Here is a 22,541-nt window from a genome sequence, read left to right on the forward strand (position 1 = left end):
TTAGAAATAACATTTACAAAGGAAATATTTCTTATGAGTATGATGGAATTGAGGATTATTAATGTAAATATTTTTTTAACGTGAAATTTAATTTTTTGTCCTTTTCACATTTCGTCTTCTCATCCGTAGCTCTAATTTTTCACTTAACTAAACTATTTAGCATTACTTCATAAATTAAAACAATATATCAGTAGACCTTAAGAAGAAAAACAAGAGGATGTAGATGAAGAATGGATAGTTAAATAACTTAAATCTAATTAATTTCTGAAGCAGGTTTGTTGTATGCGCGCATTTCTTATAATGGATGATTATGGATTTAATTAATTCAAAACATGGAAGAAGTTCAGCATAATTAGTCCTCTGGATTTTAAATCTGTTTAACAGGACCAGTCATTTGCTGTATAAGTTGTATTTTCTAGTCGTTTTGATAAAACAAATCAACTGTCTTCGCGTCCAGCCTCTAAATCCCTCTGATAATCTTTAAGGATGATATTATGTGAAAACAATCATAAGTACTCAGGAGTTGATTCATCGTCTTGAGCGTTAACATCACTTCCTCTCGGCCTCCTTTGCGTGATGACATCACAGTACGTCCGGAGAGCCCGCCTCTGGGCACGTCACTTTCTCGTCTCTGCAGTTGTTCTGACAACGGGGCGTTTATGCTGAATTGCACTTGAACAGCGGCAAAAAAAAGACACCCCAAAAAAAAGATGACCGCTCGGGTGAGTTAATTTGAAGCGAATATTAGAACTTAAACACAAGAACACCACGAACGGAAAACACGGAATACGGAACCTAACGCGTACTTAAAGGGCTAGAGGCTTTTTTTCCACGTCAAGCGAGCCAACACAGCGCTAGCCTGTGTGGCAGAACCAGGTGTCATTCAAAACTTCGTAGGCAGCCCGGAAGAGGAATGGAGTATCTTATGACCACTCAGACTGAAACTAGCATGTAGCACTGCAGCTAGCATGTAGTACTATTACCTCTGCTGTACTAGGTGTGAGTTAAAATGTGTAACAGTTTGGGTATTTTAGCCACAGGGTCGCTGAATTGTATAGTTTTACTGACTTGGGTATAAAAATTCCTCGAAGAGCTGTTAAAACAGCTCCAACCTGTAACGGCTAATTCAGTGATGGCTGTGAGTGGAAGTAAGGAAGTGTGGCAGCATTAAATGGATTTAAGGAACAAGAGGAACATCCAGATAAACTGGACTGATGTTGAATGCTCAGATAACTCTTCATCCGTGGTCTTCATTAGTGACCATTTTCAAATAAAGTGTGTTTATGGCCTTCAGTGTTTTTCATAAATGCCATATGCAGCTGGTTACAAATGCAGATTATCTTAACAGAAAGGTGACACTTTGGTAGAAGTGAAGGTCTAATTCACCAGCCCTCACCAGCTCTAATCCACCAGTCACAGTTCCAGGTGTCAAGTCATTTGTGTTGTGATTGAAATCCTACAGAAGTACAGCTGAAATGTCTTGGACATAATATCACAAGTCATCAGAAAGCGACTGAGATTAAAGCCTCAGGTTCCTGTGTTTTGCTCTCTTTTGCGTTGTCCTCCAGCAGGCAGTATTATCTGTGTCAGCCTAAAAACGACGTGTTCAGAGACGTGACCAGGAGTCAGTCAGCGGTGACTATCAGACCATCAGAGAGGCTGCGCTCAGCCCAGATGCTGAAATGCTTGAAATAGCTTAAGCTGAATGTTTTTGAGATGTAGGTCAGCGAGTGATTCTCGCCTTGATGCCTCTTAATTAGGTTATTGGAATGAGAGCGGTCTTTTTCTTAGACAGTCTTAATTAGAGAGGGCTTTTCTGACACCTTCGACTGACAGCATCTTAGCGAGAGCTCCTGTTGAATTGTTGGTTTTAAAATGGGTCCTCAGACTTCTGTGACCTGATGAGGACATCTGCCATGTGCAGTACACTGGATTTTATTTCTTCATACCACCTATCCCGCAGTGGAAGGCAGTCAAACTAGATTTAAGACATAATAATGGCTGTCCGGCTTCATGGCATCAACTTCCTCCTCATAAGTGTGCTACAGTTCTGCTTTGTTGGCGGTTTGACGCAGCTGTTACTGTCACTTAATTGCACATTAAGATTGCAAGATTACGTTTGCCCAAGAATTTCTATCTATTGCTAATCTGTGTGTGATTTGGAGTTTGAAAGCAGGTTGACCCTGAACAGTTGTGGAGTTTGGTTGATTTTGTCCTCATTGATTCACATTTGCTAACGGTCTTACAGCTTCTTAGCTGGTACATTCATTTGATCTACTTTGTGACTAATGAGACCAAATGAAATGAGGCTCGGCTTGACTGGGACTTCAGCTGATATTTCACACGGGGGGTGGTCACGTTGCTGGTTTCACGGGGATGCCGGATCAGCCAGCCAGTGGCTAACGCTGTGGGACAGACTGGAGTCGCTCAGTGTGAGGCTGTCGTACTTCGCTCATGGAGTTTCTGGGAAGATGCATCTCAGTGAAGAGCAGTGATGGATGTCTTTCCTCTCACTTTAATGATGTTCAAGCCCTGAACATCCAGTGTGTCAAGTAGCTTTGGGGTCGTTAAAACCGTCTTTTCCCACACTTCTTCCACACATCATGTATTCTGTGTGTGACTCTTCTTTTTGTGGCGACACAAATGCAAGTGTTCAAAATGGCTCATGCATAATTTTATAGACCTTTTCAGCCTGAAATGTTTGGTATCTTTGGAAAGTTTATGGACTGTTTCAGAATAAAAAATAAGCACTCTGGGTTTGAGCAGTAGTTGGCTGCGTAGCATGACTTTGTAATGTCCCACTTACAGCAGGGAGGTCACAAAAGAGGAGGATGTCGCTGCAGCTGAGACATTGCTGGTCTTAAACATGAAGGAATCGTTTTCAGACTTCGTCACGCTAAGCAGAGCTGTCTTTGAAAGAGTCAGTATGAATCCAACAAGGCCGCAGTGTGCAGCTCGTAATCCATCACATTGTATGAGAAAGACAGCAGGAGCCTCTGCAGCACGGCCTCATGTGTGAACCTTTTGTGTTTGACAGTAATTTACTCACGTTTCACATCATCTGTCTGATGAAACTCTTACAGTCAGCCACTGATCCTGACACCCAGATAATGCCAAGGCCTGGTTTTGCGTTACAGCCGTTCTCTTCTGGTGACACGGCTGCGACACTACCAGCCGTAGATTTAAAGAATTCGTCTTGCAGAGGATAAACTTGATCCCTGTTTTTCAGAGCTTGCTGCACCACTTGCAGTCAGCTGCATAACATATGTCTAACCTTTCAGTTCAGTCCTTAAGGCTGCTTATGTAACTCCTTTTACGTAAAGGTGGAGGAACAGCTGAGCTTAACAACTGTAGTCATATTCCTAAATGATCCTGCACAGCAAACTAGTAAATAATCAACTGAAATGATTCCTCTCAGCACCGTCTGTTCTGAGAACACAGCAGTGATGTTTCAGAGGAAAACACAGCGCTGACTCCGCCGCCCTGGTTGTAAATGACATCATTTCACCATTTGCATTTTCCTCTGCTCTCTTTTCAGATTATGCAAGCGGCTCGATGCCCGACGGACGAGCTGTCGTTGACCAACTGTGCCGTCATCAACGAGAAGGAGCCGCAGTTTGAGCAGTGAGTGTGATTTCCTCCCACAGGTGTACCTGTGCATCATACAGGTGTACAGTAGTCTGCCTCTGTCTGTGCATGTGTGCTGAGTGGATCGAGGAAGAACACATTTCTGACACTTAACCCTGTCCTCTGTGTCCACACTGTCCGTCTCAATGCAGACACGTGACCGTCCGCAATTTAACCCACAAGTACGTGTTCACCTTGAAGACGCATCCCAGCGTTAACCCCGGGACCATCGCCTTCAGCCTGCCACAGGTAGGTCGCTGTGCGGCCCTGTGCGCCTGTTTTCTGCAGACGTCATCAAGAGTGATTGATTTTGGGGGGAAGATGATTTCTTTTGGTGAATATAGCGAAGCAATACCCTTCAAGTCTCAATGTTTCTTCCTGTATTTTCTGTCCAATACATTTATTTAACAGGTGGTATTTGTGTTTTTTCTCGACAAAGCAGCGGTGAACACGAGCAAACATGTTGTGTTTTTAAACCTGGATAGCAGGATGTGAGCTGAAGTCGAGATGCCCTCTAAGAAATGTCGTGCGTTAACTGTCTGTGGGCTCTTTGCATGCACGGACCTCTTCGTTTGTCTCAATCTGTCTGTCACTGCTTTCTCCTCCTTTGCCTTGCCTGTCTCTGCCTGCTCTTCCTTCGTCTGTAAACTTGGCAGCCACAGCGACACACAGGTACTACTGTAACCTCCTGAACACGGTCTTATTTTACCACAGGAATTCATTAGATAGTATCTGTGGGTTGATCGGCTCATGTTTGGGGCCACAATATCAAAAGCAAAGTAATAACCGTTAAAGACAGGCTAACTGAATATCTAATTATGCACTTCAGTGTTGTGAAATAAGACTGCACTGCAGAGGAGCGTTGCACTGATGTCTCTGTGAGATGTGTTGTTAGCTGTTCTTTGTCTGATAAGTGTGTCCTTGTGGAAAATGTAATTACCTTATTGTTGGCTGAATGGTAATCAGTTACCTTTTTCCATTGCAATAAAGTGTCCTAATACAAAAGGAAACGATGAGATGTTGAACTAAATCACTCACTTTTTTTTCCGTGCAGAGAAAATGGGCCGGCCTCTCGATTGGACAGGAGATTGAAGGTAAACTTCGTGCTCGACTGGTGATTTTCTAGATTTCTACATCTGATTCTAAACAAATCTGACCAAAAGACATTGAATTTCTTCTTCCTCTGCGTCATAGAGCTCCATTGTTCAGTGAACCAAGAACACACTCTGCAGTTCATTTTGACTCAGTATGTGCTGCTGTAAAATGGTGAAAATAGTCCCCAACAAACGCATGTTTGAGTAACGTTTGATTATAAACTACAGTGAGCAGCTATTTTAGGAAATGAAACGTCATGTTTTTACCTGTTTCTTACAGTTAATGTCCTCAGCAGGCAGGAATGGGCTCGGGGCTCGGTGCCAAAGATAAATCAAAGTCAAAGTACTGAGACTGCCTTTCACTAACCGATGAACAACAGAAAAATATTAAAGTGGAAACAGACAAATTTTCACCCCCTCCAGCGTTCTCAAGTGGCATTATCGTCGCTTTCCATCTTCATGAAGAAACGATCAGCAGCACTCTGAAAATGAAAGACAGGAGACAAACACGTTCACTGAAGAGCTGAAGAGCAGCTGTCGTGATCATGGACTGACAGCACAGTTGCAGCGTGTTGCAGCAGATTAATCCAGTAGTCGATATTGATTCACGACACCTGAAGACATCCCAGTTCAGAGAGCCTCTCCAGCTTCGCAGCGCCTCATGTTTGTCGCCAGCTGCACACATGTCTGATTGTTTCTGGACATTCCTTCACCCTTTTGTCATGACTGCCATTAATTTGCCATCTATTGATCAGCAATGCTTGACAGTCTTTCTTCTCTCTGACTCCACCAGTGGAAACTTAATATCCTTTAACATCAAATCTGAGCTTCAGACTTTGATGGATCTGTGCAGCTTCCACGTACCGAACTTTAAAGGCTGCCAGAAGAACACGTCACTGTGCCGCCTTCAGATGGCTTGACTTGTACCGGGGGGTCAGGGGGGTTAGGTGTGATTTAGGTGTCATTAAGGGTGGAGGGAACACGCACAGCACAGGGAGAGACGGTGTGGATGGGTGGTGTCACTGCGCGTCTGTCTCAGAGGCTGGCCGGCATCCAGAGGCCGAGGAGGCGTCTTCTTTGATGAAATGTTCTGCTCAGCTCCCTGAGGCCAAGTGATGCCCAACATGATGGGCGCTATTATGATACTGTCTGCATACGAGGAGAGAAAAGGAGGAATGAAAACATAATCCACCGAGCGAAAGAATGAATGAGCCTTCATCTTTCTTGAGAGAAAACAGCAGAGCCATGGCTTTTTTTATTTTATTTGATCAAAGGAATGTTCTGTCTCCTTCTGTTGAAATCAGCCATTAAACAATGTTGGAACAATTACAGTCATTTCCATCACGGACAGAATGTTTAATCACCTGCACCAGTGAACATATCAGCAAAGTCTGCAAGAGAGCCACTTACAGGGTGTCTCATTTCCATAATGAGGCATCAGCAGCAGTTTGAAGACATGTAGACCGCGAGTAACATCAGATTCAGGAACTGTTTGATTAGACCTGCCTGCACTGATGCATTGATTCAATTACGACTGTGCACTAAGGAGCTTAGCCTGTGCTGTTCAGCTGGTGTCTAGTGGAACATAATCAGCCCCTGACTATCAGAGACATGAGTAGAAGCACAGTAGAGCTGTGTGACAAAGCTTTCTGAAGCAGCTGTGCTGTTTCAAAGGCAGAAATGCTCTGAAATGGCGACATCTGTTGGCCAAATCTTCGTCATTGCATTTGTATGGTTGGATCACCACGATGAAACATGTTAGAAACGTATTCAAAAGCAGGGTGGCACCGAAACCTGCTGCTGCGTTACTTCTGCTTTGAAAGGTGGATATTATGTTCAGCTGCCAGCTTTGAGCGTGACGTCAGCGGCGTTCAGTGATTACGTCATGTTCAAATGGTTCATTTAAGGGCAGAGAAGAAGACGTGTTCTCATGAGGAAGCACAGTGTGATTTGGTCGAGATGCTGTTGTCCAAGCTTTAAACCTCACCGCTTGTCATTTTTTCCCTCGTTATAGTAACAAACTACAAGTTCGACAAGTCCAAACAGTGCGTAAGCGCCATGACAGTGGAAATTGACTTCCTGCAGAAGAAGAACGCCGACAGCAACCCGTACAACTCGGACAACATGGCCAGCGAGTTCATCCAGCACTTCAACAACCAGGCCTTCAGCATCGGCCAGCAGGTGCTTCAGGCTCTTCAGGGGGTCTAAACATTCACAAGCTCTGAGTCCGTTAAGTCAAGTCCATGCGATGTCCCCTCATTCTCGTTCCATTTGTTTGGAGAATTTGAAGTTTTCTCTGCCTGTATCTCATACGTTTGGCTTTGCTTCCTGCAGCTGGTGTTTAGTTTCAGTGATAAGCTGTTTGGCTTGCTGATAAAGGACATTGAGGCCATGGACCCCAGCATCCTGAAGGGAGAGCATGCCTCTGGCAAGAAGCAGAAGGTATCTGGAGGACAATCTGTCACTGTCCCATCATGTTCTTCTGTACTATTGGAGGCTTTAAAATATATATCGTGCTGTACCTTTCTCTCATAGTCATACCTGCTCCTTGTACTGTGTCCTGCACGATTAGCATCTTTTTTGTTTCTCTCCCCAGATTGAAATCGGTTTGTTGCTGGCGAACAGTCAGGTGATCTTTGAGAAGTCTGAGAGCTCATCCATGACTCTGGTCGGTGAGTGTTGACGCTGCGCAGCTCTTACAACAGTTAGCAATGAAAAACAAAGAGTTAAGTGTTAAATGCAGCCACTACAGCTGACCTGATGGTGACAGATGGTGAGCTGCTAAAACCTCTGCAAACCTCACACTTATTCTAGAAAGAAAAGAAGGTTTGTACGTTCAGTGCCTGCAGGACGATTCTCTGTGAAACCACAAGGGGGCACACTTGACACATTTTGCCATGGCTCGCTCTCTCTCTCTCTCTCTCTCTCTCTTTTATTGTTGGCAGTGGTTTAATATTTAAGTCCGTCTGTGCCGGCGGCCGCCTGTTGGCCAGTTCACCTTCATAACAAGGTTTAAATGTGCTCTGCTTATATGAACGTTGTGATCATTTATTTAGCACATCGTTCAGAAACAAAACAAACTGGTTCAATGCACAACATTCATTTCACTGCAGCATTTTGGGACTTAAAATAACTCCTGCAAGAGTCTCTGATAGCTGCCATTATAGAAACATAATAAAAAAAAGTGCACATAAGAGTAGATAAAAGCACTTTTTCAGTAAATAATCCCAAACTTTTTGTCTTTTTTTGTCCGACCCCTTCAGGGAAATCCAAGACCCGAGAGTCTCGCCAGTCCATCATCAGCCCAGACTGGAACTTTGAGAAGATGGGTATTGGCGGCCTTGATAAGGAGTTTTCTGACATCTTCCGTCGAGCCTTCGCCTCCAGAGTCTTCCCTCCAGACATAGTCGAACAGATGGGTGAGTTTCCCTCTTTCTCTTTATCCCTCCATCACTTATTCATGTGTTTGTGCATTTTTGTGATATCTGCAAGTCAGAAGATGATTTCATACGATTGTCTGTGTGGTTTTCATATTCAAGTTCAGCACAGGGGAGGAAACTGCACAGATGTTCTCTCTGTGGCTTCTTCAGCGTCCAGCAGTGATTGAGCTTCAGGGTTGACTCATTTTCACGTGGACAGGTGCACCTGGTGGCGTCCTCTGGTTCGACTGGTGTCTCATAATTTCATGACGCCACATCCCTGAAAAGTCCATCAACCAAAACAAGAACACACAAACAAAAGTCTTTTCCTTTCAGTTTAATCAGCATGAGGTCTGCTGTCTCTGTCAGTTATTATATGGAGCTTGTGTTTAATCCCTGAATCAACATTAGTGCAAACAAAACTTTGAATGGTTCCTTTGAGGGATGTATCACGGCCACAATGAACAATTAGCAGGCAAGGCAGCGTCCTCCCGCGGAGCCTCGGCCGTGACTAAAAGCCCTGACGGTGATCCCTGCGCACACTCATTAACGGATCTCTGACAGCTGTCAGATTACGATGATGATTCACTTTGCAAAGGACAGCAGCTCATTGTAATGAAAGCCATCAGGTAGACCTCTCTGTGACTCATACACAAAACCTTCCCTTCCCACACACATGTGCATGCAATCAGTCCTAATCCTTGCTCCCAGACCTAGAAGTCTTGTGAAAACCTGTTAGAAGGACCTCTGAGCTTGGCAGATGCACTCACTGCTTAAATCTGGTACAAATAGACGCTCCGTACCCGCAGCGCTCGGGGCCTGTGGCGGCGTCCGGCAGTGTGTGAGCTGACCTTTAGCCGGGCGGTTGTGTGCAGGAGTCGGCCTTTGGCTGCGGCCAGCTGGCTGCTGTAATGAGATGGCATGCCCAGATAGAGCATCCAGTTAAAGGTGAAGCTGTAATTGGCAGGCGTGGGGGGGGGGGGCAGGTGCTGACAGGGAGGCGCTGTGCATGTGCACGTCACATGCTTTGTGTGTGCGTTGGAGCAAAAGTCTGAAAGTTTCACCTTTGCTCCTGGAGAGGTGAAGCAGACAGACAGAGGCCTCCGCGCTTTCTCTCCCAAACACAACACTACCACACAACTTTTCCCGGCCTTCTTCCCAGCCCCCCCGCCTGTCATTCAGCAGGCCCAAATGGCAGCTCAGATGGTTATCAGGGGCCTCTCAATTAGTCTGGGCTAAATGTCATTAAGCAGGTGCAAAAGGCCATTAAAAGAGCCACACTGCGAACGTGGTTGAGCAGGTCTCCACACTGGATCGTTATGGATGAGGAGTAAAACAAAGGAAATCCGAACGGTTAGAAACCCGAGTTCTCCAGCTCCAGCTGTGACGGCAGATTATCCCTCAAATCAACAGTCTGGACACTGAAACCAAAAAATGAAAACTGCTTACTGTCACCGCAGACAGCTGAGTGACATGTCCAGCTGCATATGAAGTAAACGTCACTCGTTAGCTGTCGTCTCACTCCGGTTTGCGTGAGTGTTCAGGGCTCCCAGTGAAGCCAGCAGGTATCTGGATAACTGTGCGTCATTTCCACCTCATTTGCTCTCCACACAGACTGTTCACCTGCACACAACTGATCAACTGCTGTGTATAGAGATTATGTTATACTCTTTGTTACACAGCGACTGCTAACAGTAAACCCATGTGCTAAAGATGCTCAGTGAACGTGTTTGAAGCAGCAGGTTAAAAATGCTCTATGTCCCCCCCCCCACCCGTCTGTCTGCAGGCTGTAAGCATGTGAAGGGAATCCTGCTGTACGGACCCCCGGGCTGCGGTAAAACCCTGATGGCACGACAGATTGGCAAGATGCTCAAGGCCCGGGAGCCAAAGATCGTCAACGGCCCCGAGATTCTCAACAAGTACGTCGGAGAGTCGGAGGCCAACATCAGGAAGCTGTTTGCAGACGCAGAGGACGAACAGAAGAGGGTGAGGGAGGACGCGTTACCGTCCATACGAGCTCTCGCAAGAGTTTTATAAGACAGAAAATCACACACACGCAGCAAAAAACGACCCCGCTTCCACACACATTACCTGTAGTGTAGCTTCGCAGAGCGTGTTCTGCACACAGTCAGCGCGCTCTCAGGGATCAGTGTCCTCCCATTATGAACCACAGATCAGCATTTCATCAGTCTGAGCAGAAAAAACTCATTTCTCCAGGAGCGGAGAGATCTGCCCTTTACACAGACATAGCTGTAATCACTCTGCTAAGGTTCTGCAGTGTGTGTGTGTGTGTGTGTGTGTGTGTGTGTGTGTGTGTGTGTGTGTGTGCGCGCGCGTGCGTGTGCGCGTGCGTGCGTGCGTGCGTGCGTGCGTGCGTGCGTGCGTGTGGACAGAGTACAGTGTGCAGTCATGGTTGTTTTGGATGGTCAGCATCAAGCCTCACTCTTCACCACCTAATGAGGGGCTGGGCTCTCTTTGACCCTCTATTACACCCCCCTACACACACGCACTCACACATGCACACACACGCCATGCAGTGTGTAATGAGGACAGCTCCACACCTGCTTTAAATGCTACGTCTGAGACTGACAGGTCTGTAGATGGAGGGATAACCCCCCACCCTGCTGCTCCCTCTCTTCTTCCATCTGCCTCTCTGTTGAGGGTCAGCACTGACAGAGAGGCACCGGCAGCGTCTCTGTCGTCTTCAATGGTTTTATGTGTTACTTTGACTTTGGGGACGTGTGGTATAATCACTAGACGTCTTCACAGTAGCAGTGGTGGTGTGGAGGTGCTAGCTGAGCCTGTGCTTCCTCTTCTCGGCTGTGATAACCATGCTGATACAGGACTAATATTCACTTTCAAAATGAATTAATCTGTTGTAATTTAATGACTTCACAAGGCCACGAGTTACATCTGGGGCCCTAATTATTTTCAGTTTCAGCTCCCCACTTGTCTCTTTCAATTAATTTGTTACATAGAGGTCAGGATGCTGCCCCTCGAAGTAAACTCAGACTCAAGTCTTCAAAAACTTTATTCAAAGATGCAAAATGTAAAATTAAATTTCTTCAGGGAATAATTCATCAGAATTACAGGCTTTGTGGCCTTCCTTACCCAAAAACAAGCCAATTATGATACAGTAAAACCTTGAAAAGCACAGAAAAATCCTCTTAAATTGATGCTCGCACACTTGAGGAAGACATGTCCTGAATATATAAGCAGCGACTATAAAAATGCATGTAAATATCACGGTGTACTGTGTAAGCAGAGCATATAGGACACAGGCAGACAGCATCTGTTAACAGGCGGTCTTCATGTCCCTCCTCGGCTCTCTCCTGAACAGCTGGGTGCTAACAGCGGCCTTCACATCATCATCTTTGATGAGATCGATGCGATCTGTAAACAGCGTGGCAGCATGGCAGGCAGCACAGGAGTCCACGACACCGTGGTCAACCAGCTGCTGTCCAAGATCGACGGCGTGGAGCAGCTCAACAACATCCTGGTCATAGGTGCTCACACACACACACACACACACACACACACACACACACACACACACACACACACACACTTTGTCCCTCCAGTCACAGGAACTCTCTGAACATCTGCCCTCTAACTCCTCTGCTGTCTCATCTCTCTGCTATCTGTCCATCTGCCCCCCCCCCCCCTCAGGTATGACCAACAGGCCCGACCTGATCGATGAGGCCTTGTTGAGACCAGGAAGGCTGGAGGTGAAGATGGAGATAGGTAAGAAGAGAAGAAGTCACACATGAGGTTTCACACTGGTGTCAACTCCATGTAGTTTATCTCAGTGTGAATTAAAACTGTTAAAGAGCTTTGTCTTCAAACCAGTGAGCCTTTAAAAGTCATTCCTCCAAGTGGATTGGAAGAGGCACTGATCAATGCCAGTGTCATCCATTTATCAAATTCATTAGCAGAGTGACTGTAAATGTCCTCCCCTGCGCCGGAGGCCGCAGTTAAAGCGTCCCTTACTTCCCCTCTCTTCTTCCAGGTTTACCGGACGAGAAGGGCCGAATTCAGATCCTCCACATCCACACAGCGAAGATGCGTCAGCACGAACTGCTGTCCGCTGACGTAGACATCAAGGAGCTGGCCGTGGAGACGAAGAACTACAGCGGTGCCGAGCTGGAGGGCCTGGTCAGGGCTGCACAGTCCACTGCCATGAACAGGCACATCAAGGTCGGAGTCCTCAGGGGACGTTTGGCATTTTACTGCTCACACTGATACTCCGAGTGTGTCTGTGCACATTCACTCCTTCACAGTCCACCACTCTCTGCGTTTCTTTATTTTTCAGTCTAAAAATATCAGAAAGTACTAAAGAAAACGCCCCTCACAGTCTCTCCGAGTGGCCTTCAGGTTGTTCATATCTGGCCGGCAGTGCAAACATATTCAAGTCAAAGTGATTTAAAACAGAAAACTAGCAGATCTGCAGTCAGTCAGTGCGATAAAATCTTCCTGTGAATCACTGGAAAGATGTGTTGTGCTGCTCAGTTGAAGCTGCAGGCCACACACCTGGTGGGCATGGTGCACTAATGTACACTCCCGGTTTAACTAGCCACCCAGGTGTGTGCGTGTGTGTGTGTGTGTGTGCGTGTCCTCCCTCTCTTAAGTGTTTTATCAGGTGCGCAGCCTCAAATCTGCACCGCCTGGTGGGACGCATGGATAAGGTGAAACTCTCATCTGTTAAGTGTTCTGCCCCCACAGACAGCAGCAGATATTAAAGGGTGATGATAAACGACAGACAGGGGGCCTGACACTCGTCTTCACTCCTCTGAACACCTCCTTTCCTCCTCCTCCTCCTCCTCCTCCTCCTCTCGGCCTGACCTTTCTGCTCTGAGGGAGCGTACTGTCTCCAGACTCACTGAACAATCCAAATGTGCAATACTTGATGTAATGGATTTCATTAGAAGGAGTCACGGAGTTCATCCAGGAGGGAAAGTAACTCATTACTTGCTGTCGCTCACCTTGTGCTCTGTGTGTTTGCAGGCCAGTAACACGGTGGAGGTAAACATTGAGACGGCAGAGAGGCTGCAGGTCAGCAGACTCGACTTCATGGCCTCGCTGAATAACGACATCAAGCCTGTGAGTTTCTTTACGTCACGCTCTGAAATCATCTCCATCTCCTTCCCTTGTCTCCTGCTGAATGCTGAAAGATTAGATTTTAAAGAGCTTCTGGAGTGCAGTTGATCTGGTTTCACTGGATTCTAAGAGGAGCCAATTCAGATATAAACCAGAACACATCCCAGATACTGACATGTTTCATGAATCATCTGCACACAGAAAGCAGGTGACAGACACACAAACAAACAACCGACATGTCACATTCACGCCTCCTCACTTCTCTTTCCCGTGCAGGCGTTCGGGACCAATCAGGAGGACTACGCCAGCTACATCATGAACGGGATCATCCGATGGGGCGACCCGGTGTCAGCGGTCCTGGAGGACGGCGAGCTGCTGGTGCAGCAGACGAAGAACAGCGACCGCACGCCGCTGGTGTCTGTGCTGCTGGAGGGTAGGACTCACGCTCGCTAACCTGCTGCGCCTCGAACTGTTTGAGTTATTACAAAAAGCTGATTGGTGATCGATCCCCTCCCTCAGGCCCACCCAACAGCGGGAAAACAGCGCTGGCTGCTAAGATCTCCGAAGACTCCCAGTTCCCCTTTATCAAGATCTGCTCCCCGGACAAGATGATCGGACACTCCGAGATCGCCAAATGCCAAGCCATCAAAAAGGTGAAAGTCTTGAAAGGTCCTGCTTAAAGCGACACGTGTGCCTCTTCTTGCTTTGATCTGGATCTGTTTGCTCTTTCCTTCCCTGTCACAGATCTTTGAAGATGCCTACAAGTCCCAGCTGAGCTGTGTGGTCGTGGATGACATTGAACGTCTCTTAGGTGAGAATCACTGTGAATGAATTTAAAGTCTTTTTTTATTTGGATGGGGATCAAACTGCGATTCTGCCTTTATCCCATCAGACTACGTCCCAATCGGGCCCCGTTTCTCCAACCTGGTGTTACAAGCGTTGCTGGTGCTGCTGAAGAAACCTCCTCCAAAGGTAACGAACGCTCTGTGGTGCTTTTCATCTGCGGCCCTCACTGTCGGGCTGCTAGTCCGAAGGTGGCAGAAAGAGGGCAGCAGATCTTACGGATGCCAGCGCAGAGTCTTGTGAGGAATTGTTGGAGGTCTCTGGCTGCCACGGGCATGTGTGAGCGGCTGTGTGTGAGTGTATGGTTGTTAGCGAGTGTTTTGGTCCAGGCCTGTTGTGCTCACGGTGAATGGTGGAGGTAGAGACCCATTTCTCATCGTTTCTTTGCTTGTAGTTTGTGTGTGTGTGTCTGTTGTTGATGGGTTTGTGAATGAGAGTATAGCCCCACTATATGGCTGCATGTGCATGAGAAGTGGCGCGGGGCCTGCTGTTGAATGCCTGGCTGCAGTGCTCCTCTGGGGTTGTAAAGCGCTGAGCCCAGCGGGGTGCCTGGGGCCGGGGGAGGCCAGGGGGACGGGGAGGAGAATGGGCTCTGTGAGAGAGCCAGGACCTGGCAGCACCGCCGCCTGTGTGGCACCTCATCTGCATGCAGCATCACAACCCCCCACGCCATGGGGGGGCAGCCGGCAGCCATAATCCCCCTGTCTACTCGCCACTCCTCTGCCTCTCCTCCTTCGTCTTCTTCTGCTGGTCCTTCTCCAACTCGTCGGCTTAGTGGAGCTAAATTTCTTTCGCTTCTCTTCTTTCTTCTCTGCTCATGTTTGTCTCCTCTGCTGTTGTCTTCTGTTGTTTTCGGTCCTGTTGTCCCCTCTTCTCCGCTCTGCTCTTATTTTCTCTTCCCGACGCTCTCGCCATGACTTAAGGCCCTCATGTGCTGTCAGCCTTCATGTGGGACGGCCCAAAGTCTGGAGAGAAATGTGCAGAAATCTGGAGAAATCTGGGGGTCCGAGATTTCACTGGGGGATACGTCCACCAAGGCCGATGAGAGCTTCAGTGATCGTAGAGAGCTCGCTCGAAGTTTTGGCCAAATTCTCATTATCAGAATATGACCTGAAGTGATGCAGAAAACACCTAGAAAGCATTTATACACATAGAAACCAAGAAAAGACCAAAATACATCCATTCTTACAGTTTGATCAGCTGAGCTCTTTCCGCGGTCGTCTCCGCTGTTTCAGCCTCTGAATAATGTCCATTTGTCCCACTTTTCTTCCATCTGTGCTTCCTGCGGTCCAAGTGTCAGTTTTTCCGTCATGTGGATTTCCTCTGTTATCTCTGTCCATTGTTCCTGAGCGGAGGATCTCCTTCTCGAAGCTTTTCTTAAAGCTGTTAACAGTATTTTGACCAGATATCAATCCCGAACCTTCAGCAGAATTTACATTGCCAGATAAGAGCAGCATGTCGCTCACAGAGATGTCTCTGTTCATAATCAGGTGACAGTCATAATGTTTAAACCACCTCATCGTCAGCCAGGCTGTGACTCCCCTGTGACTGTGAAGACGAATACGAGCAAATGATTGGTTGAGTGAACCAGTTAGAGTCTGAAGTCACGTCTGCGCCTCTTTCAGGGCCGTAAGCTGCTGATCATCGGCACCACGAGTCGTAAAGACGTCCTCCAGGAAATGGAGATGCTGGATGCTTTCAGCACAACCATCCACATTCCCAACATCTCGAGGGGAGAGCAGCTGGTCGAGGCCCTGGAGGTAACACACACACACACACACACACACACACACACACACACACACACACACACACACACCCTTACACACAGTTTATCAGTCTCAGGAGGGAAGACTTTGCCACCTGATCAGCACTGAAGTCTAACTGTAAATCACTGTTTTCAGACTGACCTTTCCTCTGTCAGTGAAGGTGTTAAAGATGCTCTATTGAGAGCCTGAACCCTGAACGTACCTATTTTGACCCCAGCTGAGTGCTCTCCATCCTTCGTCTCCTCCCCACAGCTGCTGGGCAGTTTCCAGGACGTGGAGCGAGCCAGCATAGCCAAAGCCGTGAAGGGCCAAAATCTGTGGATCGGCATAAAAAAGCTGCTCATGCTGATTGAGATGTCCGTGCAGGTGAGAGAACTCGCTCTTTGCATTCGCTTTTTTTAGCCGTGCTAGCAGAATGCTAGCTGTCGGTATGTCGGTCGGTCAACCACTTTGGTCCAGACTGAAATGTCTCAGCAGCTATGGGATGGATCGCTGTGAGATGGGGAACACACATTCATGCCCCCCTCAGAGCGAACTGTAATACTGTGACGGTCCGGTACTTCGTAGTGTTAATGACCAAATATCTGCACAGCTAATAAGACTCCCATCATCCTCTGCTGTCCTTTGTGTTTCGTGGCTAATTAGCAAATCTTAGCATGCTAACATGCTAAACTAAGGGAGGTAAACATTATACATGCAAAACGTCAGCGTGTTAGCATCGTCAGTGTGAGCCTGTTAGCATGCTGACCAGCCGAATGCTAACAGCCGCTAGCCTGGCTGTAGCCTCTTAGCCTCGTTTCTGTCTGACATCAGAAATCTTCACATTTTTTCGGGCTATAAGATGCACTCGCGGTTAACATAACGCTGATGCAACTGGTGGTGTCAGATGTCAGAAAGGTCAGGCAGACGTGGGTGAGGCTAACATTTGAAAACCGAGGCAAACTTGTCTTTCAGTAACTCACTCAACACTTCACATTTTTTATTGTGGAACACAAACCTCAAACTGGCTCAGCCTGAGTGTTATTGTTTTTCTAATAGTGCGGTCTGAGCTCGAGCACCCTGTCCCTCCTCTTCCTCGACATCTGGCCGGCATTCTCAACAGTCAACAGAATCTGTCTCCGTCACAAAGAGCTGTCATCCATTAGCTGGAATGAAAAACTGCGTGGCTTTGCCGATGATTTGTTGAGCTGAAGGATCCAGTACGGTTCTAGTTCACAAGCCATTCTCCAAACGGCTGAGACGCAGTACATTCATAGTTATGAAACCATGTTCTGCGACGCTTTCCAAGTAAGGCTCACGTGTTCTGGATCAGATGGAAGCTCCTCGTAAGAACAATCATACGCACTTTGTGGTTTTGATGTACCTACAATTTAGAGCAAATTCAATTAAGCTCAGTCATCAGAGGAACCTACACATATGGCAGGTTAGAAAAACATGTATGTGTGCGTTAAACCCATCCGACTGTTGAAATGAAAACACAGATCATCAGCTCGTAGCAGATTCTTGGCTTCCTTTCAACACATCAGTTGTACGTATGTAGATAAGCACAGTAGGTATGAAGACGACCCACCTCTGAAAATGCCTTCAGGAGCTTTGTGGTTTGGTTTTTTTGCACTTTTCTAATAGTCCCTGTTGAAATTGGTGCACTTATTTCTGATTGTCCTGTACCCAAATGATTTACTTGCAAAGCCTTGTGGAGGCCTTGACCCTGTCAAACATCACAGTAATCAGTTTGACTGGAGAGACTGCAGAGAGTCAGCATTAGTCATCCATCACTTCCTCACATGCAGCGTTCTTACTGGCTTCAGTGGGAGACATAAAGGCTGGTGGAGGCTTTCAGTTTATCCGTTTTTACATACTTTCGTTATTCACCTGCACACACACTTGACATCGATGCGTCGCTCCAGAGCTCGCAACTAAACTCCAGCACCATCTCATTTTGCAGACTTAGCTTTGTGGTCCAGGGACTCTTGTTGCTGGTGAGCTAATGGCTAACATGTTAGCATGTTAGCAGCCTTATTTACTCTTCTTGGCATTTTCTTCTCATGATTGTTCATCATTTCCTCCAGTTATTGAAACACCTCTGTGTGGCACGCTCGCTAAGGATATTAGCTTGATGCTATTTAGTACTCTTAATTATTCTTGGTGATTCCACAGAAATTTCTGTAAAACTTAGCTGTTTTTAATGTGACGGCCTGAAGATGTACAAAAGAGTGTTTGTCAAATCTGAGAAATTTGCAAAGAGGAAGTCGTGTGGGGAGTGTCGCTGAGCAGTTCAGATGATATGCTACAGAGCTATTTTAAATTACCATCAGTGTTGTTCTACACCTCTCTGCCTTTATAAAATGGGTGTACCGGAGCATAATCTGTGCTGGAAGCGTAAAAAACATCTTTATCCATGCAGTGTGGACCTGCCTTTCTCTGCTTTGTCCCTCACAGGCTTCGTTTCAGCTGCGAGGGTGATCCTCTGCGGCTGGAAAAGCCCAGTTAGCAATGAATACAGAGAGCGGATGAAGCTAATGACAGAGAACGCGTCATTTGAGTTAATGATAGCCAACCTGCATAACTGCAGAGACTCATATTTGCTCGTCTGGAATCACTTTTTGTCTTTTATAAAAGGAGAAAACATGTCAAAGCAGCCAGACATGGTGCACTTTGATAGAACACCACTAGTCCTCTTTAACGCTTAACTTGTCAGATGTGACTTTGGCTCCAGTTACAGTAGATTTCGGCTGTACGGTTGGAGGTGTGTGATCCACAGATGCTTTGTTTCACAGCTGCTTCTTCTTCACTGCTCCTGAGAGAAGAACCTTCTGTTTCTTGCAGCAAACAGCAGCAGAAATTGACCTAAATCCAAATGTTGGCTGTTAAGTTTCTCCCCCTGACTGTGTGTCTGTGGTATGTTGATGATGTGTGCTGCCTGTTTGTTGAGGCTGGATGCTGTGTAATTGCTGTGGTATGCACAAATGCAGCCATGTTCTGCACCCCGCACCCCCCCGCACCCCCCATCCAGAGCCTGAAGTATGAACGCGTGTTTGCCGAGACATGCTGCAAGCAGCCGCAGAGCTACGTACACACATTCGTACTTATCTTTTTTCCTCCCATTCCAAAGCTCCTGACTGCTCTCAAGTCTTAACTCCAGTAGCTACAGGCGATTCCAGACATACTGTAAGTTACTGCAGAGGCTGCCATTAATTTTACTTCCTCTCCCCCTCCCCTTCTCCACCGTCCTGGTTGTTGGAGCTGAAGTGTGAACTCCAGGACGGGCCGCCCTGCTTCTGAGTTTCAAATGAAACCAACTGTGTCGACCTGAGCCCATGTACTGATCTCCTTCATCCAGTCACGTGTTCACAAAGGGATGAATCTCACTCGTGAACGACTGAGCCTTTCCAGGACGCCCCTTTCATACCCAATCATGATCCTCTCACCTGTTACCAATCAACCTGTTTACCTGTGGAATGTTCCAAACAGGTGTTTTTGGAGCGTTCCACATCTTTCCCAGTCGCTGCATCAGATTCAGAATAAGCAGATATTTACAAAAATCAATGAAGCTGATGAGGAAAAACATTAAATACATTGACTCTGTGCTGTTTTCAGTTGAGTTTATGTCAAAACACGATTAGAAAATGATCACATTCTGTCTTATTTCTGTTTTCGGCAGCGTCCAGACTTTGTAGAATCGGTGGTTTTACCCATTTTTAAATGTAAAGTCGTTGCTGTGTATCCATGTGTGCACTAAGAGTAACGTGTCTTGTAGATGGATCCTGGCTACAGAGTTAGCAAGTTCCTGAGTCTACTGAAGGACGAAGGAGCGTAAGTATTCTGTTCCTGTTGACACGTCGCTCTCTTCATTTAGCCTGTTTGCATCGTGTCAAGAGTGTTTAATAAAGCTCATTTTGTCTTCCCCCCTGCAGGCTGGGTTCTGAGAAGTTTGTGGCTATCTAGACTTGGAGGAGACACATGGAAAAGAGGCGTCGTTCAACGGTAAGACCGCAGCGCCTGCATCAGGCTACGTGGTCGCATTTTCTGCTCGTCGTCTCCTGTGAGGGACGAGGCGAGAAAATGTAGAAAGCTGTAAACTGATAGGTCAGTTTAGCACTCAATGCATTCAGAGTACAGTGATGTCCAACCAGTCCAACCAGTCCAACCACAGAGGAACAGCTGGATTAAAACGTGTTTAGCTTGAAAACATAAATAAATATTAAAAGTCACACAAAAGACACATTTATCTGCTTTCTTGTCAAGTGTTGGATGAGGAGGTGTTTACCGCTCTCACGTAGTGTGAGACTGACGAGGTGTGTGTTTGCAGAGATGGAGTCTAAGACCCGTAACACCAACGTGTCGTCTGTACTCTGCCCGGATTAAACCAACATGATAAAACGTGTTAATCAGTGAGCTTCAGAGGTGCAGCTTTTGTTTACCTTCAGGCAGTCAGGCCAGCTGTTTCTCGCTGTTTCCATTTTTATGCTAAGCTACGCTAACCAGCTGCTAAGAAAGTAAACATTTCCCACATCGCTGAACTCGTCCTTTAATCGTGTTTTTATTCCCGACATCTCTGGCTCTCCGTGTTCTGCTCTGAAGATGTCTTCCTGCTCAGCTGCGCGTGCACGTTTTAAAAAGCAGGATGTGATTCGTTGAATTGTTCAAACAGAGTAAAGCTGTGGATGCTCTGCAGGTTAGATATGGATGTCCACACGCTCAGACTCACATGTGGCTGATCACATAAAACAGCACAAAATAAGCTCAGCAAGTTCTTCAGATGACTGTGGGATTACTGACCTGATCCCAGCGGCTCTGATCTCAGTCTGTTCAACAGTAAATTATTGCGAACGTGCTTCCTTCTCACATGTTGATAATGGCAAAGTTTCAGAGAGCAGTCCTCTTTTGAAAGTTATCTGGCTAACTTGCTAATCCTGCTGTGTGAAACCCGCGAGGAGAGGCTGCCCAGGCTGACGAACAACAAAAGCTCCAACAGCTTCTCAACTTGCAGCCGCAGCTTCGCTTCACATCGCTGCCTCGGAGACTTACGGTATAGTTAGCGCGCGGCGTTCCTAAAAATAGGTCGACCAGACAGGTGCTCTCCTGTGGCAGCACGCCTCCTCTGCCTGCCTGTCTCTTCTCACTTTTATTTGTCTCTCTTCACTCAGTTGCTGAGGAACGGAAGCCTGAAAGAGGCTGGCAGGAGGAAGCGAGCGAGAGAGAGTTTCCATCTCTCCCTCTGCATCCTTCCTTCCATCCCTGAAGCTCTGAGCGCTTCTCTCTGCACTGCAGGCAGCCTCCTCCTCCTCCTCCTCCTCCTCCTCTTCAGCGCCACGCGAACATGTAAAATAAGAGACCTGAGCGGTGTTTGTTGTATCTGTGTATACTGCATTTCCTGAAGACTGTAATCTCTGTGTGATGCCCCCAGCACTCCATTGGGATTTTCTATAGAAAAGAGGCAAACGATCCGTAGATGTGCATGCACCAACACTAGTCACACCGCTGTTGCTTCACATCGGCCTGATCTGATCATTCCAGGACGCGGTGCCTCCTTAAAGATCTCACTCTGCTCTTATCATATTGTGTACTTGCCTTTTTCTGACCTTTTTATGTTTTGAATAAATTAATTCTATTACTAACAAGAAACTGTGGAGTTAATGAGACCACCAAACGTGATGGATGACCTCAGGCCGGGGGGATCTAAAGATGTGTTTCAGTGCAGACGTTTGGGTGGGCAGTCGAACATCCAGAGGACTGTGTAGGTTTAGACGTCTGTTTAGTTCAAACTCTGTCCAGTTTGTCCAAAAACCTCCCAGTTTACCACAGTCCCACCACGTGTCTTCATTATCAAGTGTTCTCCTCATAATTACGGCATGTTGAAATCAGGAGGAACTGTCTTATAATTATGATGTGGCGTAATTATCTCCCAATTATGAAAAAATGTGGCATCGCATAATAAGATGAACCTACTTAGACATTTGCGGTTAACCTCCACAGCATCTATGTTGTGCAATCACAGCACGAGAAAACGCAGTCAGCCGTTTACGAAGCAGCTACTGCAGCATGTGTGGGCTACTGTGGAGCTAATCAGAAGATAATTAGAAAGTAAAAAACAAGGCCTCCCTCACCACCACGCTGCACATGGGATTCTGTTGCTACAACATGTTTTATATTGAGTGAAATCAGAGATAAGAATGACGAGCTGCTTTCTGTTCTGTTTGTGATGATGAAGAATTATCGATGTTCATCTCTTTGTTACTACGTTATTACAATAAAAGTGGGTCAAGTGAAAAATGGATCTCATCTGCCGTGATTCAACATGTCTTGTATGTTTTCGATGATTAATCTTATATATTCATACTTCATTTCCCACCAGCTGTTTTGAAGGCAGATTCTGTTTTCTTACTGCTAATAAATCCCATGAAAAGACCAAAACCAGCTCCGTGTCGCTCTGTCCCTGAACGCAGACGTCAGGTTTTCTACAAAGGCTCATTACTGCCGCTCAGACAGCAGTACACTGCATTTGTTGGGGACTACTTCCAGCGGCGGATTAATACACGTTGAGTGATTAAATGAGTATTTCTGGCAGCAGGATGCTGCTCGTGGCATTGACTGAGGATGAATTACAGTGTGAGCTCATGGTAATGAAGGAACATGTCACCCGGCGCATCATGCGGCTCAGTGACGAGCGCTTTTGGACAACAGCGGATGGA

The 22,541-nt window shown here is 46.6% G+C and overlaps 1 protein-coding gene across 1 annotated transcript; it reads left to right on the forward strand.

The window, feature by feature from the left end:
* Positions 1–581: 581 nt before the first annotated feature.
* Positions 582–22,259, forward strand: LOC143339292 (vesicle-fusing ATPase-like). The gene is made up of 22 exons (XM_076760462.1): positions 582–722; positions 3,539–3,624; positions 3,780–3,876; positions 4,682–4,721; positions 6,736–6,902; positions 7,056–7,163; positions 7,318–7,393; positions 7,985–8,140; positions 9,927–10,126; positions 11,481–11,646; positions 11,810–11,884; positions 12,150–12,337; positions 13,145–13,240; positions 13,514–13,670; positions 13,757–13,890; positions 13,982–14,048; positions 14,130–14,209; positions 15,706–15,840; positions 16,102–16,215; positions 19,607–19,662; positions 19,764–19,833; positions 20,997–22,259. The coding sequence occupies exons 1-21, from the start codon at positions 711–713 to the stop codon at positions 19,792–19,794; spliced, it is 2,241 nt and encodes a 746-aa protein (XP_076616577.1). The 5' UTR covers positions 582–710; the 3' UTR covers positions 19,795–19,833; positions 20,997–22,259.
* The last annotated feature ends 282 nt before the right edge of the window (positions 22,260–22,541 follow it).

The sequence above is a fragment of the Chaetodon auriga genome, chromosome 20, assembly GCF_051107435.1.
Source record: "Chaetodon auriga isolate fChaAug3 chromosome 20, fChaAug3.hap1, whole genome shotgun sequence".
In the NCBI taxonomy this organism is placed as follows: Eukaryota; Metazoa; Chordata; class Actinopteri; order Chaetodontiformes; family Chaetodontidae; genus Chaetodon; species Chaetodon auriga.

What these genes read in the sequence shown, in the direction of transcription:
- LOC143339292 (XM_076760462.1), top strand. An exon ending in AAGGAGCCGCAGTTTGAGCA is followed by an intron (nt 3,625 to 3,779) that starts GTGAGTGTGATT and finishes GTCTCAATGCAG; the next exon opens with ACACGTGACCGTCCGCAATT. An exon ending in GGTGTCTGTGCTGCTGGAGG is followed by an intron (nt 13,671 to 13,756) that starts GTAGGACTCACG and finishes CCCCTCCCTCAG; the next exon opens with GCCCACCCAACAGCGGGAAA.